This window comes from Taudactylus pleione, unplaced genomic scaffold (genome assembly GCF_031769625.1).
Source record: "Taudactylus pleione unplaced genomic scaffold, aTauple2 ptg000066l, whole genome shotgun sequence".
NCBI classification, from domain to species: Eukaryota; Metazoa; Chordata; class Amphibia; order Anura; family Myobatrachidae; genus Taudactylus; species Taudactylus pleione.
Genome location: NW_028284468.1, coordinates 6,455,818 through 6,475,325, shown reverse-complemented (window position 1 = coordinate 6,475,325; position 19,508 = coordinate 6,455,818). Strand labels below are relative to the sequence as shown.

The window sequence follows — 19,508 nt, the reverse complement described above, 5'->3', positions numbered from 1 at the left end:
TACGGTAGAACCTTACACATTTTATTCCCCGTATTTTTAGAAACCAACACTGGCTGGCAAGCCTGGGGCTGGTTTGGCTTTTGGGGGACGGGACGGGACCTTAGGGCATTTTTTTTGTAATTTTTAACTAATTTTTTTTACAGGTTAACTAAAACGGGAATTTTCGGGAAATATTCTAGGGACCCCCCTAAAGATGTCTAGACATGGGGGATCACTATGGGTACCCCCATTTTTAACTCCTGAAGGAAGTCGGGGTTTCTGTGGATGCTACCAGGGCCTTTCATTCTGTGTAATGGATTTATCTGTGGGAGGTCTCATTTCAATTCGGAATGGGCCCTAAATATATCTCCTAGTCGTTTTGCCCTTGCCATTGATCCTCTAGCATGAATCATTTGGAACCATTCGAGTATACGAAGAATCCACGTTCAGCAACAGGCGGATAAGGTGGCTCTTTAAGCGGCAGACATGCTGTCATTCCTAACTGACGTGTCAGAGTCGCTTGCCGCACTTCTGTAGCGGCCTCCTTTGGCGTGTTCTCAGGGCTGCACATTAACTGGAACAACTCTTGTATTCTTCCTGTACGTCGCCCTTTGCCTCCTCCTGGGGCTACGGTCACTCCTGTGGCATGGACTGTTGTGATATAAATTCACAGATAATTAAACAGGACATCTATATGAGCTTTTGTCCCACTTAGTGTTCAGCCTCAAATTGACCAATGTAAATCTAAGATACACATTTGCAACAAACTGCCTCTGGCCATTACTGGTCAGGTCAACTTGGTCAAAATGGCAGCCCTTCCTAAACTTCAGCAGGCCCATTTATATACCCCCCCTCCCTGTCTGTTCAAGGTGGGGGCTAATTTCTCTCCGGCAATTGTACAGTGATGGGGGCTTGAAATCCTTTGGTAAGGAGGAGTTTTTGATACTGAATTATATGTTTTCCGGTACCTGCAGCTCCGCCATTCCTTTTTCACTCAAGTTTCCCTCTTACTAAACTCAGTTTGCTTCATATCTCTTTAAGACCATGTTGCGGACATCTGGTTATAAGAGATTAATATGCAGGGTTTACTCAATGAAGCTCTGGATACCACACTGGAGATGCTTAAGTGTAAGTGAGAGGAGGATCTTAGCCCATTACATGATGAGGAGTGGTCTGTTATGCTGGCTAGTCCCCTGTCTGCCACTTCTGCAGTGCGGTTCCAGCAGATTTGATGTTGCGTAAATCTGGAACTGGGGCCTCTGACAGATGTCCTACAGTAAGTGTTCTACCCCACAATGCTCCTTTTGGCACCTCCTCTGTGAATGCTCTGCTATATATCTATTTTTGTGACCGAGTTACTGGCTGTAATGCTAAAACAAAAGGTGGGTTCCCCTTTTATTCATCAATTCTTTAGCCTGCGACTCGGGGTTAGTCGTGTAGCTGAACGGTACATAATTAATGCACTGGCTTTGCTAAAGTTTGCATAGGCCGCATCTGGTTGGCCTCTAGGGTCCCTACATTTGCCGAGTGGTGTCGCTTAGTGAAGTGGTGGGGCATGATTTACACTAAATGTAATTGCCTACACAACTATGAACACATATGGGAGTCTCGAAACACTTCCATTTATGGTATTGATGGAAGCAATGAGGCACCACCTGTTGATGAAATGGCAACTAGTGAGGCAACGCGGTGATATTTCTACAGTTTTATGCGGAGTTCTATTCCTTCTGTTGGGCACTCAGGGACATTTACCCTTAATATTCAGCGCGTACATCTTTAATGTTTTATGCAATGTCAGTTTTATTATTGACTTCTGCTCTTGCTTATGTCTTTGGTTGCATGTGTCATGCCCTACATTTTATAGCAATGGCATTGATTATGTAGTATTAGCTCTTTGTAATTTTTCATGCAGGTTTTTTAGGGTGGTGGAGGGTTTTCTTTGTATTAGTTGCATGATTTTCTTCTTTTTTTTCTTAAACACTAATAAAAATTACTAATGAAAAAAAAAAAAAAGTAATCTTCCTGGCAATGGTCTTTTCTAGCAAAGGTTATGATCTTTAGTGGGAAGCATAGAAGATCAATAGATCTATCCGTCCTGCTCTGACAACATCTAGAAAGCCCTCTACCACTGGAAACTTTAGATGGAACCTGGAGACCGCAATGGGCTGAAAGGAAGAATGGGCCCTAAGGATATCTCTGTCTCCATTAAAGTTGAGAAAGGAAAAAGCAGAAGACAGAGTCTCCCAAAAGGAAACTTTCACTAGGAACTGGAACTCTGCTGAATGACATGATCTAAAAGAACATCCTGTAAGGCTGCTGGCACTAGGTCGGTAGCCCAAACAGCTATTGGGGAATGAGGGATGTTGGAGGCTGCACTTGCATCACATACTGAAGGATGGTCTGCAAAAGAGACCGCTTTCCCTGAATGAAAATGAAAGAATGTAAAGGAGGGTCCACACTAAACAGATCTGGTTTTAGAGGCATGCACCATAGAATATCTGCTTACTATGACATTCTTGGGCAGTCCACTGCTAGCAAACTCACAAGAACTCCCACTCTGAACTTTTCGGCCTCAATACCAATAGGAACAGGTAAATTTAATGGACTATCCAAGGAACGGACGTGGCGTCACCAGAAATTATTTAGAATCCCCTGTCCTGTATTAAAATGGGTTCCACCTGGGGAGTCAACCGAGATATTGATTTCTGAGTGAACTTGAAGTGCCCAAATTCTACTGGACTCAAGCATAGATATCCTTAAAACCTGGACCATAATGGCGGAGTTTAGGTTGACCTCCCCTTACCACTATCTCCTACCTAGTATTGGGCTAACTCGACAGGGAGCTCCTACCTGACCCTTCTGCCCCTTGAGCAAAGGAGCACTGCACTCTACCTATGCAAGCCCAAACACCACAGTGTAGGACCGCGACTCAGAGCTTACACCCTTCTTCATAGATGATGGGAGCAGTTATCTGTGAGAGAGAGAGACACACACACCACTGTCCCACTACTGGCACTACCACCGAGAGAGATGGCACAAAGGTTTCCGGGCCAGAAAGACTACGGTATCGCTGCCGAGCACTTATGCCTGCCGGAAGACGTACCTATGCCATCACCTGGTCGTTGTCCGACTGACTGCAACCAGCCAGTTAGGACGGACAGTGCCCTTCAGAACAATGTGAACAATGGCTTGGAGCTCGAGCCCATCGAACAGTCGAGCCGTTGCGGATGGCGATCCAAGGCCCCAGACTGAAAAGCAACTTCACGGCACCTCAGCCTAGGAGACTCGTGGCCGTGGCCACAATGAGCCCATCCGGAAGGACCAAGGAGTGGACCTGGAGGAGAAGAACGGAAACCCACCACCAATGGAGAGTGATGGGTGCTGCTGTACCGAATGGAAACGGAGATGACAGGGATGCCGAGCAACCCTGTCAAGTTTGGAGAATTACACAGTGGGACTCCCGTAAATATAGAAACTGGTTTACTGAATGTTCAACCCAGTCCATGGACGAGGCACTGACCAAACCGTTGAGACCAATGTCGGTAGGGTCCCTGCACTGTCTGCCGCAAGACAACACCCCTGGAGAGAGGTGTCAAAGGCCATCCCCAGAACTGTAGGTGGAGACACTGACACAAGGAAGACCTTTTAAAAGTAGGGGCACCGCCCTGAAACGAAAATGTACTTGAAACAAGTTACCTAAGAAGGTCCATAACTCTGAAGCAGAGGTATCCTACACAAGCAGAACCTCCGAAGAGAATAAATTGTGATACCTGCTGTGCGCACTAGGCGCTGCAGCACCTATGTTATTGTGGTGCATACACACGGAGCAAGGGCTCCACCGAACAGTAGGGCCCGGAATAGACATGGAACGAAGTCAATTACCCACTGAGGAAGTAGGACGACCTCCCTCAAACGGAATCCGAAGACGCACGTTCCAGACGTGTAGCGAGGAGGTGTTGGCCTCCATGCTGTGGATCCCGGATGCGAACTGAACAACCCACCCCCTGGTGCGCAAGGCACAAAGAGACCATAGCGTGAGGAATGAACCGGTAGGCCTGAGAACAAGGAAGGAGGTAGAACCCCAGTTTCCGTACCTGCGGCGGAACTGGAGCAAACATGTCGGCTGAGAGAAGTGGAATGAGAGCCCGGCCCAATTGTGAAAAAAACCCCATAAGCAACGCTGTGGTGGCAGACCTCCGAGGTACCAGATGGAACCATAGTGAAAGATGCCACGCATCCAGCTGGCTTAAGAAGTCACCAAAACGGTCGCTGACCCCCAAGCAACCACCCTACCACGTGCAAGCGAACTGGATAGAGAGAGATAGTCCATTAGGCCTTAGGCTTCTTTGAAGCCGGGTCCCCAGAACAGAGATCGTTACTAGACATTCTGTCCCCAGAAAATGAAGCTCCTGCTGGGTCCCCAGAACAGAGATCGTTACTAGACATTCTGTCCCCAGAAAATGAAGCTCCTGCTGGGCAAGAAGCTTCTTGTGTCAGACTGACCTTCCAAGTACGCACCACCTCGAATGCGGACCCCGTCACTAGGGACAGTCATCGACAGAAAAAGTTCTTACCAAACCGAAGATGCTGCAAGGAACAATCCAGTAATGAATGCGTATGCGAAGAGTAGAGCTAAAAGGCCCTTCAAGCCAAACCAGCCGTAGCTGACAACCCGGAAGCTACCTGTGCCCAGTCATGCCTGGCCTCCCACACAGAGCTTGCCGCGGATGACCTACCAATGCAGAAGGGAATCCCAGGGCGAATCACTGTGAAGCCCTATGACGAAGATGGTAGCCGTAATGACACCAGCTCACGCCACCCACGTCAGGGCACTCCAAGGCCGTATAATGACCCCAGAACCTATCAAACCAGACCGGAGACAACAGGTCTTGCTAGCTGATCCCTACTGGATGCTGAGGTGGGCCCAGGAAGGGGCGTGTGGTGGTTAAACTGCTACCGCAGTGACTACCGTGGGAGGTTCATCCGGTGAATACTCAAGCCGGAAGCAACTGCGTAAGGAACAGAGCCCTTCGAATCCGACGTCTCCTAAGCCACCCTGATGAGACCAGAGAGATACGAAAGTAATGACTGTCCGTCACCAACGCTTGGACAGACCCAGAGGAATCCAGAACTAAACCATCTAAGGAGTGGTGCGCAGCAGCAATGAGGTGGAAAAGACAGCAGGTCCTATTCCTTTGGGACAGCGCAAGTCTGCACAAGGTCTTTCCTTTGTGAAAATACTAACGGGCCCCTGGGAGGAAGAAAACACCTCCACCTGCACCTTGCACAGCAGGAGTCCTCCAAAAAAAAAAAAAACGCCAAAATAGAGGAACCTGGCATAAGTTGTGATGCCGCACGCTGCAAAACCTGGAGCCAGAGCAGGACATGCCTAGGAACTTCACCCTATAGAGGGAAAAAAACCTGTGCCCGAGATGAGGGTTTACCCAAGCCTGACCTTGGTCTCCCTGTGAAGCGCCACCAGCTGCCCTAGGGCGCACCTCGACATGCTGAGAGCCCCAGCCCACGCAGGTCCCACCCTGCTGGACACAGCTTTCCGGACGCCTACGCGTCACTAGGTCCTAACTGCATACAAACTAGACACAGTTAGGGCTGTAGTGAGAATTGAACCCATGACCGCAGTGCGGTGAGGCAACAATGCTAACCATTATGCCATCATTGTCAGGTTAGCGGATAGATTTTTTCAGTAGATGTACCCCGACCCCATCAGCTACTGTCCAACGTCAGCGGTCACCAGCCACAAGGACACTGAGGTGGTACAAAAACCTGTGGCGATTCAGATAGGGGACATATCAGATATTAAACATGTTAAGAACAGACAGTACACTTGATCTTAGCCAAAAGGCCGAGAAGCAATGCATGTTGTCAGAGCCTCCCAGTTCAGTAACACCTGACAGCAGGTGTGCACCTAAACCCTATTAGCAGGTAGAATCCAAACAGGTACATGAAAAATAATATTACAAAGGCAGCTAATACAGCCAGAAGGGTACTTAGCCTTCCAGGTGACCAACACCGCAGCTGGAGAGGATGTAGAGCAGGCGAATGTAGCAGTCCCGGCTGAGGGATGTCATCCATGCATTGCCTGCTGTCCCCGCTGACTGTACCGCTGCAGGAGGGGGAGAGCAGCGCGTGAAGCTCCGCCCGCTCCAAACTCCACTCTCCCGGGACACGTAGTACTTCCCCATGTGAGGGGAAAACTGTGGTTAAGCCCTGCTTATCCGGGGCAGTCTGTGGCCTGCAGGCTCCTCCTGCATCTGTGTGAGGGGAGCCGCTGCCAAGACAAGCCTGGCAACGTGTAATGTGCAAGGGAGGCCGGCAGCTACAGGCCCCGCACCCCGGCTGCACTCGCAACACTGCACTCCCCTGCTTGGGGAATGCACTTGTAAAGCTCCCACCGAGCTGCCTGTGAGGTGCAAGAGCCGCAATGGAGCCGCCCTCATCATACCCGGCAAGATGGAGCCGCTATCTGGGGCAGCACTGAAGGCCTGCACCTTCTAAAAGGGTGCGAGCGCGCACTGTCCCTGGATCTAGGCAGTCTCTCAGAGAGACCGTAGTGCTCTGCGGAGGGTCCCATCGGAGCGCACCCCCCCACCGCAGCTGCATATTGGCGAGCTGCCACGGCTCCTGCAGCCGCCTGCACTCACACTAAAATTACACCAAAAAAATTACAAAACAGTAAAAAAAACAACTATACTACAGAAGGGCTGCATAGCCCATAAAAATGGTGCCCAACTCCTAAGGCACTTAACGAAGACTGGAATTGTGGGATTGCAGGGGGGAGGAGCATAGGAGTTAAAGCTACAGTTTTATTAAGTGCCAGCTCCAGCCCCAGCCTACAATCCCATGGTCCCTTGTCCCCCATCACAATGTAAAATAATAACGGACTGCTTAATTCTGACCTCGCAATCTGCCAGTGAGGTACAACTATTTTCATAATATGAAGGCATTTGGAGTAAAACAAAAAAAAGCAAATACAACTCAGTATGTGGACACCACACGCTGTGTTTAATCAGGTTTAGTGAGCGTAGAACAATGGAGTGGCAGCCACATTGCACCATTATCGGGGAGAAGCAGCTGCTCAGGAATGGACACTACACTGGAAGCACTGTCAGTCGATGACTGAGAGCAAACGCAAGTAGTTCTTTTTGTAGAAGAAATGTATACTGACGAGCTGCTCAAGATATTTTAATGAATATCTGTGCACTGAACAAGGGGTTGATTTTTTTTCTTTAAGTAGGCAGGGGCGTCATTGCAAGCTGTGATTGCTAATCAAGTGGTGTTCTACTTCAGCAACTACTAGTCAATTGCTACAATGCTTCTGTGGGGTGAGGTCAGTATTTCCCAGATTGTTTTGAGAACACTTACTTCCTTGTCCCTATTGTATTTTCTCACACCATGGTAAAATATTGTAAGCAGCATTCCCTCAAACACGCCATTTGTTACTTGCAGAGGAGATGGGAGCATTCAAACATCAATATCAGGAGCAGAAGTTGTTACCTTCCATCTTCTGCAGTTTTGGCATGCTCATGCTGAAGAGGGAATAGATCTTCTCACACTCGCGGTCTCCGTCTATATCCAACGCCACGTCAGCTGGAACATCTCTGTAGAGTGAAGACATGACAGGCACTTAGTTCAGGGGAAGGCATGTCTAAACTCAGTGTACCCAAGCACAGAACAGTCTGATACACAGCTGCTGGACACTGATCCAGTGCCATCAACCTGATGGAAGCCAGAAGCTGTCACACCATCCGGCTCCAAGACAATTTTTACTCCAGACGACATTGAACAAAACATTATATTGTGCAATTTAAATCTTTAAAATGTGTATAAAAAGGAAACTGACACCTTCTGAAACTGAAAAAAAATATATGATATTGGAAAATAAAAGTGTAACGTAGATCTGATGTGCTCATTTCTGCAATAGGAGTCGCAAACATTTCCATCTTTGGTGACTAATTCAGATTCATCATGATCACTGCAATTGCAGCAATACAAAAGGTTATTTCAGCCATGTGTGAGCCAGCCTGTGCAGCAGTAAGAGTTTCCCCTCAGTAGGTGTGAGGCTTTACCGATTCCTGTATCCTATGAGCAGTTCAGACTTTTGCCTGTAATTTGAATTATGCCTAAAAAAATAAGCCCCCTAGATGAACATGTAGTAACAATGTTTTATACTAACACCGTGCAAGGGCAGCAGCCGTCAGAGCTTTCAGGGGACGCTTTGCAGCAGAGCCAGGCCCCGTTTAAGAAAGCAGAGGGATGATATTTGCAGAGTCTTCTAGGATTGCGTCTGCTTACTCTACTCAGCACCTCTATCCATTCACTGGCTTCCACACAGTTGCTGGCCTGGATGTACAGAGGCTTCTCACCATAAATCACCTGGAACATCTGTGAAACATTAAAGGTTAAATAATGAATATAAAGAGCAGATGTGGACCTTCCAAAGACAGGCAGCTACACAGATTTAGTACACAAAACACTATTAAAACTACTGTGCAGTACAATGATGGATTATAACAGGTGGATACTAAATGCAATGTAGACCTGGATACAGGAAGGATAAAGGACTTACATTATTCTTATTAAAGGCACTTTCATCCAGCTTCTCAACAGCCAGGATATTTTTAATGGCAATGCGGAACATAGGATCTTTATCTGTGAAAGATAACCAGGTTAATAAGACAACTGGCAGAGTGGCTTACCATACCTAGGAGGCCATTTATCAACGGGTCTTATCATACGCAGCGAGTTTTAAAACTTGTTGCGTATTATAATGATGCTCCAGCCAATTAGCTCCCAACTGTCATTTTTAAAACAGGAGCGGATTGGCTGGAGCACCATTATCGCCTCATTGATAAATGGGCCCCTTAGTTGATTAATATAATGCAAAGCTCCTTCCACGACTTCAGCCAAGAGCTGACCTCTTGCTGTGTCTCTGCGCCATCTCTAACACTGCAATACTTACAGCAACACACAGGGCCGGCGCTACCATTAGGCAGCTGCCTAGAGCGCCGGCCACTGGAGGGTGCCGCTGGGTCTAGAAAATAAAAAAATATGTCCATGGTTTTATTAAGAGTAGTGCAGTCACACTACACAGTAACAAACATACAGCCGCCGGTGGCTGTGTGTTTGTTTTAGCAGCCAATGAGAGTCAGACAAACTCTCATTGGCTGCTGTGCCCACTGCCAAAGCCGGGTTGGAGCTCACTCATGAGCTCCGCCTTCTCCGCCTTACGGCTCCCGCAGTAGGTGATAGGAGAAATGTCATGACCTCTCTCTCATAATGCAGAGCGGGCCAGGAGGACGGAGGAGCGGACGGCGGTGGGTGCAGGTAAGTATAATGTTTAATGGCTGTGTGTTTATTTTAAATGTGCGGGGCACTGCATAGGGGGGACCACTACTGGGGGCATTGCATAGAGGTGACCACTAATGGGGGCACTGTATAAGGGGCTTGTGTAGCTATCCGAGGGAAGGGGGAGGGGCGCTAGGCTGAAGCTATGCCTAGGGTGCCAAGAAACCTTGCTCTGGCCCTGGCAGCACAACATAACGTCACAGACCGTATGTCAGATACAATCTGGAAAGGGAAAGACCAGAAGGATGTCAGAGAAGAAAAAAAGTGGACATAGACCTGTACTTCTAGATGAAGATTTTCAGGAGTGTAGATGAATATATATATATATATATATATATATATATACACATATATATATACATACACATATACACACACAGCGGGTACAATAAGTATTGAACACATCAACATTTTTCTCAGTAAATACATTTGTAATGGGGTGATTGTAATTACATTTTCACCAAATGTCAGCAACAACCCATGCAATCCACACATGAAAAGAAATCACACCATAGATGTCATTAAATTAAGTAAGTTATGTGTAAAGCTACATACACACACACACAACGATTTTGTTACCAACAATTTTATGAACGATTTTCTGTCAAATTTTTTAAAGTGTAAAGGTGCATACACACACAACGATTTTTTGAACGATTATCGTTAAACTATATCGTTTGAAAAAATCGTTCACTTTCTGAGTCAAACGATGAACTATAATCGTTCATGCGCATTCACTTTTGTAGTTTGTAATTTGTAGTTTGTAGTTCAGTCAGACTTGTCAACTCAACGATTTACATTAAGGGAATATGCAAAAACCGTTTGTAGTTCAAAAAAATAGTTCATTACACTTTAAAAAATCTGACAGATAATCTGACAGAAAATCGTTCATAAAATCGTTGTGTGTGTATGCAGCTTAATTAATGATTTTTTGAACGATTTTTGTAACTTCCCTTAATGAAAATCGTTCAGTTGGTCACTCAGAATGAACTACAAACGGGAACGCACATGAACGATAATCGTTCATCGTTGTAACTCAGAAACTGAACGATTTTTTTAAACGATTGAACGATAACGACGTCGTTATAGTTAAATAGTTCAAAAAATCGTTACGCGTGTATGCACCTTGATAAATAATTCTGTAAGGCTGTCTTATCAAATATACTTCTCTTCAAAAACAGGATTTTGGTACTTACCGATAAATCCCTTTCTCCGATTCCACAGGGGACACTGGAGTTCAAGACAGTGGGGTATAGACGGTGGTAGAGCAGAGCCTGGCACTTTAAATAATTCTGGAGTGTGACTGGCTCCTCCCCCTCTATGCCCCATCAGCCCCAGTTTTAAGAACTGAGCCCGAGAGGAGACGGTAAGGAGAAGACCACAGAACGGACAATACCGACTGAAGGAGAATAGAGGAACCCACTGCAGGGAACACATGCAGTCACACAACTAGATAAGGACCCAACAAAACGACAGGAACGCAGCGCTGGGCGGGCGTCCAGTGTCCCCTGTGGAATCGGAGAAAGGGATTTATCGGTAAGTACCAAAATCCTGTTTTCTCCTTCATCCACTAGGGGACACTGGAGTTCAAGACAGTGGGGACGTCCCAAAGCCAACCTCCCGGGTGGGAAGCGCGGAGAACTTGCCGACCTTTCGGCCAACCGAAACAGGGACAGCCCAAGACTGGAGGCATGTCGTAGAGCCAGGAGACAATCCGAGCTCCTTGCTGAACAGTCACAGACATTCCACAACTTACAGCGTAAAATCAATGGAATACGGCTAGAGAGTCGCCGCAGATGAGAAGCATCAGAACACCGTAAGCTCAGCCAAAAACAGACCAAGCAGGACCGCTGGGAGCAGAAAAACCCCAACTAGAATCCATAGAATGGCAGTAACATGAGAACAAAACTCGAGAAAACCGTACCAGCGACAACTACAGGAAGCTGCAACAGTCTCAGACAGCAGAATCCCAGCACTGCGGGACATCAATCATATAGATAAAAGTATAATGATACCAATATACAGAGACGGAGCAGAACCCGTCCACAGACTCCTAACAAGCAAACAAGGAGGCAAGAGTCACGACCTAACAGTCGCCCTGAACCATTCTCGAGGTCCAACTACTAAAGGGTTGGTAACCAGTGGAAGGTTTAGACCATAGAAGTTGTCAACGAGTGGCGATCCCACTGGGCATGAGGCGGATACGAGAGGATTGAGACTACAATTCCTTCCAGTGGGTCAGACGGCAGTACCACCCCTCCTGTCAAACAGCTGACAACTTCCTACATGATGGTAGAGTGTAATCAGTACCAACTACTGGCCTGAACATAGTATGAAAACACCCAGGATACCCTTAGCAGAAAAAGAGCACGGATGCCACCTCCACCCAGGGAGAGTTACCAATATAGGGAAGTATCCCATCCGCAAGGCTAAAGCACTAGGACAACTATGAAGGTACCATTCAGGTACCTGTCAGTGTGCTGAATTTATCAACAGATACTGAACAGGAAACAAACCAGGCCCCCTGTATGGAACATAGAGACTGTCACACTTTATAGTAAAAATGTGCATTAGCCCATAGCTTCAGTCCATAAACCCAACAGATTTCCGTAGAATAGGGTCACAAATCTCAATGTTACAACTATGCACCTACACACCAGGAAAGCTCTAAAGTGTACAGCCAACTGATTTAAAAGAACTGAAGGCTGCTAGGACAGCAGCTAGGGTGCGTAAGATAGAATAACAGCTATGTCAGGATGCATGAAAAGGAAGCATCTTCCGAGGTATTAGTGGGGTAAGCCCGCTTACCTGCGAGCGACCAGAAGCCCTCTGGACGCTATGTAGAATGTCACTGACCTTATTCATCTCACAGCAACCCACCACGACAGGTACAGAGAGTAGCCTCAGTGGGCAAAGATCAATGCTCTACAGCACGGACTTCAGTCTGGAGATGCTGCAGAAGAAAATACTGTAGAAACTAGCAAATTGTTAGTGGAGACAAGAAGGCCGTACAACAGGACGCTATACCTGAGCCTGTTCCATTAGGGATATGTATCCATATAGAGATTACACATACCCCAAAAACGGTCTGCTAGTGTATCCTTACATTAACACTTATAATGGTGAAGTGTGTATTACGCCCACAATCTGATACAACCCAGGCCAGACCCTGCCTATATCGGCGGGTGGCCCTAGGCCTCATGTAAATTAACTAAATAAGCCATGAGGATGGAATAGATCCTGGATTCTCTATGTACTGATAGGAAATGTACCCAAGGGACCATCAGATACCCATTTTATTGAGATATGCGACAAGACAATAATATAAAGTACCAGAATCGATACTGGGAAAGGTACCTGTACATAGACATAGAATGCGTTAATTATCCCAAGTTAGAAAAGATATATATATATATATATATATATATATATATATATATATGTAGTGATAACGCCAGTCAGGGCCAAAAACAGATTTCTCCAATTATTAGGAAAATTCATACAAGGAACGGGAATATATCAGTATATATACACATACACACACACATAAACATAGCTGCATGAAAAGGCAAACTCTTTGAAAGGAAGAGTTAGTACCGACATAGTAAGTCAGTTGTCAAACTCCTGCACCAGGAGATCAGCACGCTACATACATATACACACACATATATATATCCCGCAATAGGAGATCAGCATGCTATATCTATATATACACACACTGCATTCCTAGTGTCTTACAAGTTGGTTACTAAGTGCGCCCTAGAGTGTAGTTGTAATTAATAGGTCCCCCGAAGTGGACGCCGTAGATATAGACTGATGGAAACAGGACTATAACCCGAGGCGGGTGTAAGTACATATACATGTGTGGACATACAGGAAGGCCCCAGGACATGTATAGAGTCCATACTAGAAGCAATGCCGTAGGAGCCTGTGACTATCCTATGTAAGCTGCAGAACATGACTCTAGTCTATAGAGCCACCATATAATATGTATGGATATAACAGACAGCTTCTGGTAAACCCTGGCAGCTTTCCAGACGTGGAATAATATGTACCTTAATGATTGTGGAAGTATAGGCATACCTACACATATCCATAATTATATACATATACACACACACCACCCAATCCCTAGGGAGAGATGGTGTAAGCGGAGTTATAGAACAAACTACCGGATCAGGAGAGTCCAGCCTCTCGTCGCAGCATCCTCTTTAAATATGCTAGGTATCAGACATAAAACTGAGAACATATCCTACCCCTGCTTTAATGGTAAGGATAAGAAGCTATATATATATATATATATATATATATATATATATATATATATATATATATATATACACACACATATATATATATATATACACATACACACACAAATCCCCACATGCCTACGCGAACCTACATACAAGATTAGTAGGTGACGATATAACATGGGCAATAGTTAGAGCCATGGAAGGAACTGAGCCCCAGGTTTTAACGCCGGGTTTAGTTTAAAATACAAGTATATACATACATGTGGCTTACCTCCACGCAGGGAGACTGCTCATGTGCCGCGCGTGGCTGTCATTCTGCTACGGCGTTGGGGCAGGAAATGTTAGCAACGTACTATCCCAGACTGATTGCCATCCAGGGACCCTTCCGTTACCGGTGTACTCGCCTTATCAGGTGTGCCCTTCTGGCTCCAGATGATGGAATCAAAAGATGACCTCAGTGATGCGAGACAGCAATGCCAACCACAACGGCCATATGTTACTACTTCGTGTTGTGTGTGCTGCCGAAGGGAATAAATAAGATATAAATCCATATAGATGCACAGATGCATACCTTCTAAGGTAAGCACCGAAGGCTGTTGAGATTTAACATATGTGCAGCCACATATATGCATGAGAAGAGTACGGCTCATTGTTAAGGTGAGCCAATGTGAGGCATAAGCCTGAGGATGGGACGCACCCTTTTTGTAACCTTGAGTTAAAGATATGCAATAACCGTAATTTCTGGCAGCAGCCAGAACAGTGGCCCCGACTATGCATACTATACACATTTAGGCAGAGTGATCTCTGGCAGCTATAGATGGAAGAAACACACTGCATTATTCTGTTACACATCAAGCATATTTGCCCCAGAAGTTCAATGTAATAAGCCTGCCGCACCTGGTATACCCAGGCGGTCTCCCATCCAAGTACTAACCAGGCCTGGCGCTGCTTAGCGTCCAAGATCAGACGAGATCGGGCGTGTGGCCGTAGGCGCTGATAGATATGTGGTGGGCAAAGTGGCGTGGACACAACCTCTATATTAGGCAGTGGCATGTTCCTCCCTGTGCTTCTTTTTTTTAAATATAATATTAAACCAGTACACTGCCCAGTTCCGTAGGGGAACTACCGACGTGCAATATAACAGAGATGAGGCAGAGCCAGAATCTATATAAAGACTGCAGGTTAAATTACAAACTCCACAGTTGTGCCGTTAAACCTAATAAGACCAGGTGCTGTAGGTTTAAGTAAAGAAAAAAACGGAAGAGGCCATATGCAAGCACAGGGAGAACATACAAACTCCAAACAGTTAGGGACGTACTGGGAATAAAACCCACATCCCTGTTAAGGGTTGCACCCCCCACAGAACTCCAGAGTGAGGATGCAGGAGATGCTGGCAATAAGCCCCGGTGCTGTTTTAGAATACTCGCTGGAGGTAATGGCGGCATCTGTCCAGCATGGACTAGACTCCGCCCCTTATCAATAAGCGGGCGGGGCGCAAACAATGGCTGGTATAGCAGGCATAATGCGAGTGGGGGAGCGGGAACGTAATAGCCAGCGCCGGTGCATCTTCATACAAGCACCGGCGCCGCAACCAGCAGCCGAGAGCGCTGTGAATAACAGCCTCGCTCTCCGGCGGCTGTGTGCAGAAGCCAGCGCTTCTACAAGCACCAGCGCGGCAGGGAACAGCCGCGCTGAGCAGCTCCCTAAGCCCCGCCATGCGGCCAATTGTACCCAGCGCCGGTGCAATCTCCGGCGCCGCAACCAGCAGCCGAGAGCGCTGTGAATAACAGCATCACTCTCCGGTGGCTGTGCTCCTCCCCCTGCAGAAGCCAGCGCCAGTGCTTCTTCAAGCGCCAGTGCGGCAGGGAACAGCCGCGCTGCTGTGCAATGTAGACTTCCTTATGGGAGTAGCGGGTCGCGGCAGGCTCCCTCCCCGTGGGGATATAGCAGAGGGAGGATTCGGCTCTCGTGAGAGCAGCAAACAGAGCGCTGGCAGCCTCTATAAAGTAAGACAGCGCTCATCGTGCAGGGATCAGGCATGCTGCTAGGCAGCAACGTTACAGACTGTCTGAACAGTCCTCTCCGGCGGCTGTCCCTGTACATGTATCCGCGCTCTATGCGCGGTACCTCCGCCCCTTGTAATAACGCTAGCGGCGTTATAACAGGATTCCAGGAGGGGTTATACTACAGTATATACCACCTGAACCTGGGAGGGGGCAGAGGGGCCGCAGATTAAACTCCGTTCCCCATAAGGGGAACAGAGCTATACTTACCACTGCTGGCATCAGGGCTGCGGCTAGGCATTCGGAAGCACGGACACAGCCTCTATATTAAGCTGTGGCGTGTCCTCCCTGAGCTACTGCCAGGGTGCCTGGGACTCCGACACACACTCTTTTTAGTGGTGGCGGGTCTCCTGATGCCTCCATGTAGCAGGCTGACAGACGCAGTACTCTGTCAGCCTGTCCTCAATGCTTTGTGAAAGCTAGAAATTAAAATAAAGTTGAAATAAAAGAAAAAATACTAAGTGTGGGCTGGAGCTCAGCCCTATGTGACCGGCTCTCTCGGGCACATTCTAAAAACTGGGGCTGATGGGGCATAGAGGGGGAGGAGCCAGTCACACTTCAGAATTATTTAAAGTGCCAGGCTCTGCTCTACCACCGTCTATACCCCACTGTCTTGAACTCCAGTGTCCCCTAGTGGATGAAGGAGAAACTAGTGATAGATGATGCTCTTATGGAAAACACGATATGCCAAACATACATAACAATTGTGATAATTCGAATAATTTGCATACCAGGCACCTCAAAATAAAAAAATAAACTAAATATAGCATAATGCAGTAATTACAGATTAATTATTTGAAAGATAAAATCAGACTAATGATATTATACATACCGGTAGCTTACTACCCTATGAAGATGTCTAAAGAGGCTAAACGCGCTGAGCCTTCATAGGAATCTCCTTGAGTCACCAGAGTGTCACACCCAGGAACTGATTTACTTGCCAGAGACAATTTCCATTGTGGTGCAATTACAGTGTTGAGAATTAATTAAACAATATTACACTATGTGCCACTCTATTTTTATTTTTGATGTGACATGTTAATTACTTTGGAAGACATTTGAGATTCCCACACCGTTGTCACAGAGTGCGATTATGAAGAGAGGATAGAAAAGAAAAAGTGGAAGCACGAATAGTGCATGAATCTTTTTTTGAAAGATGGATTACATTACCAAGAACAAGAATATAAAACTTTCTTCAGATGACAAAAGGATATATATTACAGGCTCATTGCCAGATTCTAGGGAGTAAATTTACTAAAGTGAGAAGTTTTTAGAAGTGAGTTTTAGAAGAGATGTTGCCCATAGCAACCTATCAGATTCTAGCCATTATCTTCTAGAAGGTGCTAGTTAAATGTTAAGTAGAATCTGATTGGTTGCTATGGGAAACAGCTCTTCTAAAACTCACTTTTAAAAACTCTCACTTTAGTAAATGTACCCCTAGATGTTCAAATAGCGATCAGTGTAAAATCTTGTTCCCCCATAGCGGGGCTGGATCTCTGCTGATGAGGAGAAAAAGACACCTTGCTGTATCTGTACTGCAGGCTCCCACTACACACTGCAAACATGTCTCAACTTGTTTAAGTCTTTTTCAAGGCAAATTTCTTCAGGCAGCCAGTCGCCATCAACCCTTCAAGGAATTATATATATATATATATATATATATATATATGGCAGAGCATATCAGATTAAGGAGCTGCCACCCCTAACAACAGAAAGCCCTGTACCAGATGGATCTATTCACGTATATAAATAACAGTTATCCAGGTAACAGAACACCATCAACACTTCAGAAAACAAGCGCATACAGTATAGTGTAGTCCAAAGGACAACTGATATAAGATATGTGGCTATTCATGGTTAGGAGTGACTGCTCCCTGTATCCGATATACTACACTGTTCTGTATGTCCTTGTTTTATTTTTTTGTAGGTCATCCATCCCCTCTGAAGTGTTGATGGATGATGATCTGGTACCTGGAGAAATTCCGTGGCTCTATACGGAACAAGGCTTTCTATTTTTAGGAGTGGCAAATCCTTTATCTGACACACTTTACCATATAGGTTTATTTTTTTCTGAGGCAATTAATCCCCCTTGAAATGTTGATGGCAACTGGCCACCTGGAGAAATCTTATTAACAAGAGTAGTATAGTTATATACATGAAAAAACACAATTTTATGGCATATTATTGGTCTGATTTTCTCTTTCAAATGATCAATATATGATTACTGTATTACCCTATGTTTAGTTTATTCCTTTTTATGAGGTATCTGATTTAGCCCTTGTGAATGTATCCATGTCTGTTATGTCAATAACATTTTCACAATTATTTGCCTCTTATTTTCCATATTGTGTTTGATATATACAGAGGTGTACTACCTAGCGTCAATATGCCATATGACACAAGACACCCGGCGTGACTGAGCTACTTCCGAGAGGTGTAGCAGACAGTCATTTACTTTACATTTTGTGTCTCTTAAACACGGCACAAAGTGTACTAGAGACACTGGGCTGTGACTTTAACCGCACATTAATTAGTTGTAAAGATGTACAAAGTTGCATATGAAGCACAACAGAACTAGGTGTGAGAAAAAGCAGCAGCATGGAAGCACATCGTGACAGACTCATAGGGGTATTCAATATGGAGCTAAAACTCAGTTTCTGCGAGGTTTACGCTCGAATGACGTCATTTTTGCCGCTTTCACTTTTACACCGTATTCAATTTGAACACTTTTCGCCGGTGTGAAAAGTATATTGCATTCGACCCTGCGGAAAAGTATCACCAAGGAATGGGTGGCGAAAAAAAGTGCAGAATTGGGGTTTTGGGGTGCAACATTTCAGAAACCACCCTGCAACCTTCAGACAGTCCCCCAAATGTAAACTGTGTTCAAAAATTTGTAAAAAAATACTTCAGAGGACCCCAAAAAAAGCACTTTCATTTTGGGGGTGAAAAAAAAATTTGGGAGTACAAAGTTAAAAACTAGCGATCTACAATCTAGGGGGGTCCCCAAGTATGCCCCAAGTGTTTTTTTCATTGCAGGTGTTTGCGGCAGGTGGATTTTTCACGTTTTTACAACTTCACTTTAGCAACTTTTAAATATGCTCGCCCCCATTTTCAAGTACCCAAAATGTGCTGGGACTACTTATTTTCTGCAAAAAAAACTTCTAAATACTATTCTTCACCACCTTCCCAAATCCCCAAAATAGCAGCTATTCAGCCCGTTTAAAGACCCCAAAAACCTTCAGCAGGGCTAATCGGGGGTATCCAGAGTGATCCCCCATGTCAGAGCATCTTTTTGGGGGTGTTAGGGTGATTTCCCCAAAAATCAGCGAAGTTTTTGCTGATTTCACACTCGCCAGGTGCCGTTTTTCGCCGATTTCATATTGAATACGGGTATAAGCGGGGGCGCGCGCGATACTTTTTCGCTGGCAAAAGCTCCGATGTGCGGTGAAAACTTCGACGGCGAGGTTAACGTTTCATATTGAATACCCCTATCAGTCGCACACAGATGTTGCATACAAAATTGATCAGGGTACAGTAATGTAGCAGGGTACTTTTGTCTCTTCTTCTATAGCAGAAGTGTAACAGCTGTGGAACACAATAAATAAATAGAACAACCAGTTTTCGTATTTAAAATTTTGCAAATGGTGGGCCTCATGGCAACATAACATGTACCTTTTTGTTTCTGGTATGTAAATTCTCGACTCGTTAGGGAAAACCAGCGTTTCTTAAAATTCTTCTTCCCAATTCGGGTTCGGCCCTGTGCGCGTTTATACATCTCTCTTTTGGAGAAGAGGATAAACAGATTGTGCAACTTAATGTTAAATTAATAATTTAGCTAACTCTA

The 19,508-nt window shown here is 45.6% G+C and overlaps 1 protein-coding gene and 1 pseudogene across 2 annotated transcripts in view; both read right to left on the bottom strand.

Moving 5' to 3' along the window:
• Window positions 1-19,508, bottom strand: part of RASA2 (RAS p21 protein activator 2) — a 175,159-nt gene that overhangs the window by 47,976 nt on the left and 107,675 nt on the right. For both annotated transcript variants that reach the window (XM_088466606.1, XM_088466600.1), the window contains exons 19-22: window positions 19,337-19,443; window positions 8,567-8,649; window positions 8,174-8,382; window positions 7,495-7,598 (exon numbers count right to left, since the gene is read on the bottom strand). In XM_088466606.1, the coding sequence (XP_088322732.1) occupies window positions 7,495-7,598; window positions 8,174-8,382; window positions 8,567-8,649; window positions 19,337-19,443 (503 nt within the window). The remainder of the gene's footprint in view (window positions 1-7,494; window positions 7,599-8,173; window positions 8,383-8,566; window positions 8,650-19,336; window positions 19,444-19,508) is intronic.
• Window positions 5,675-5,854, bottom strand: LOC148534402 (U2 spliceosomal RNA; annotated as a pseudogene).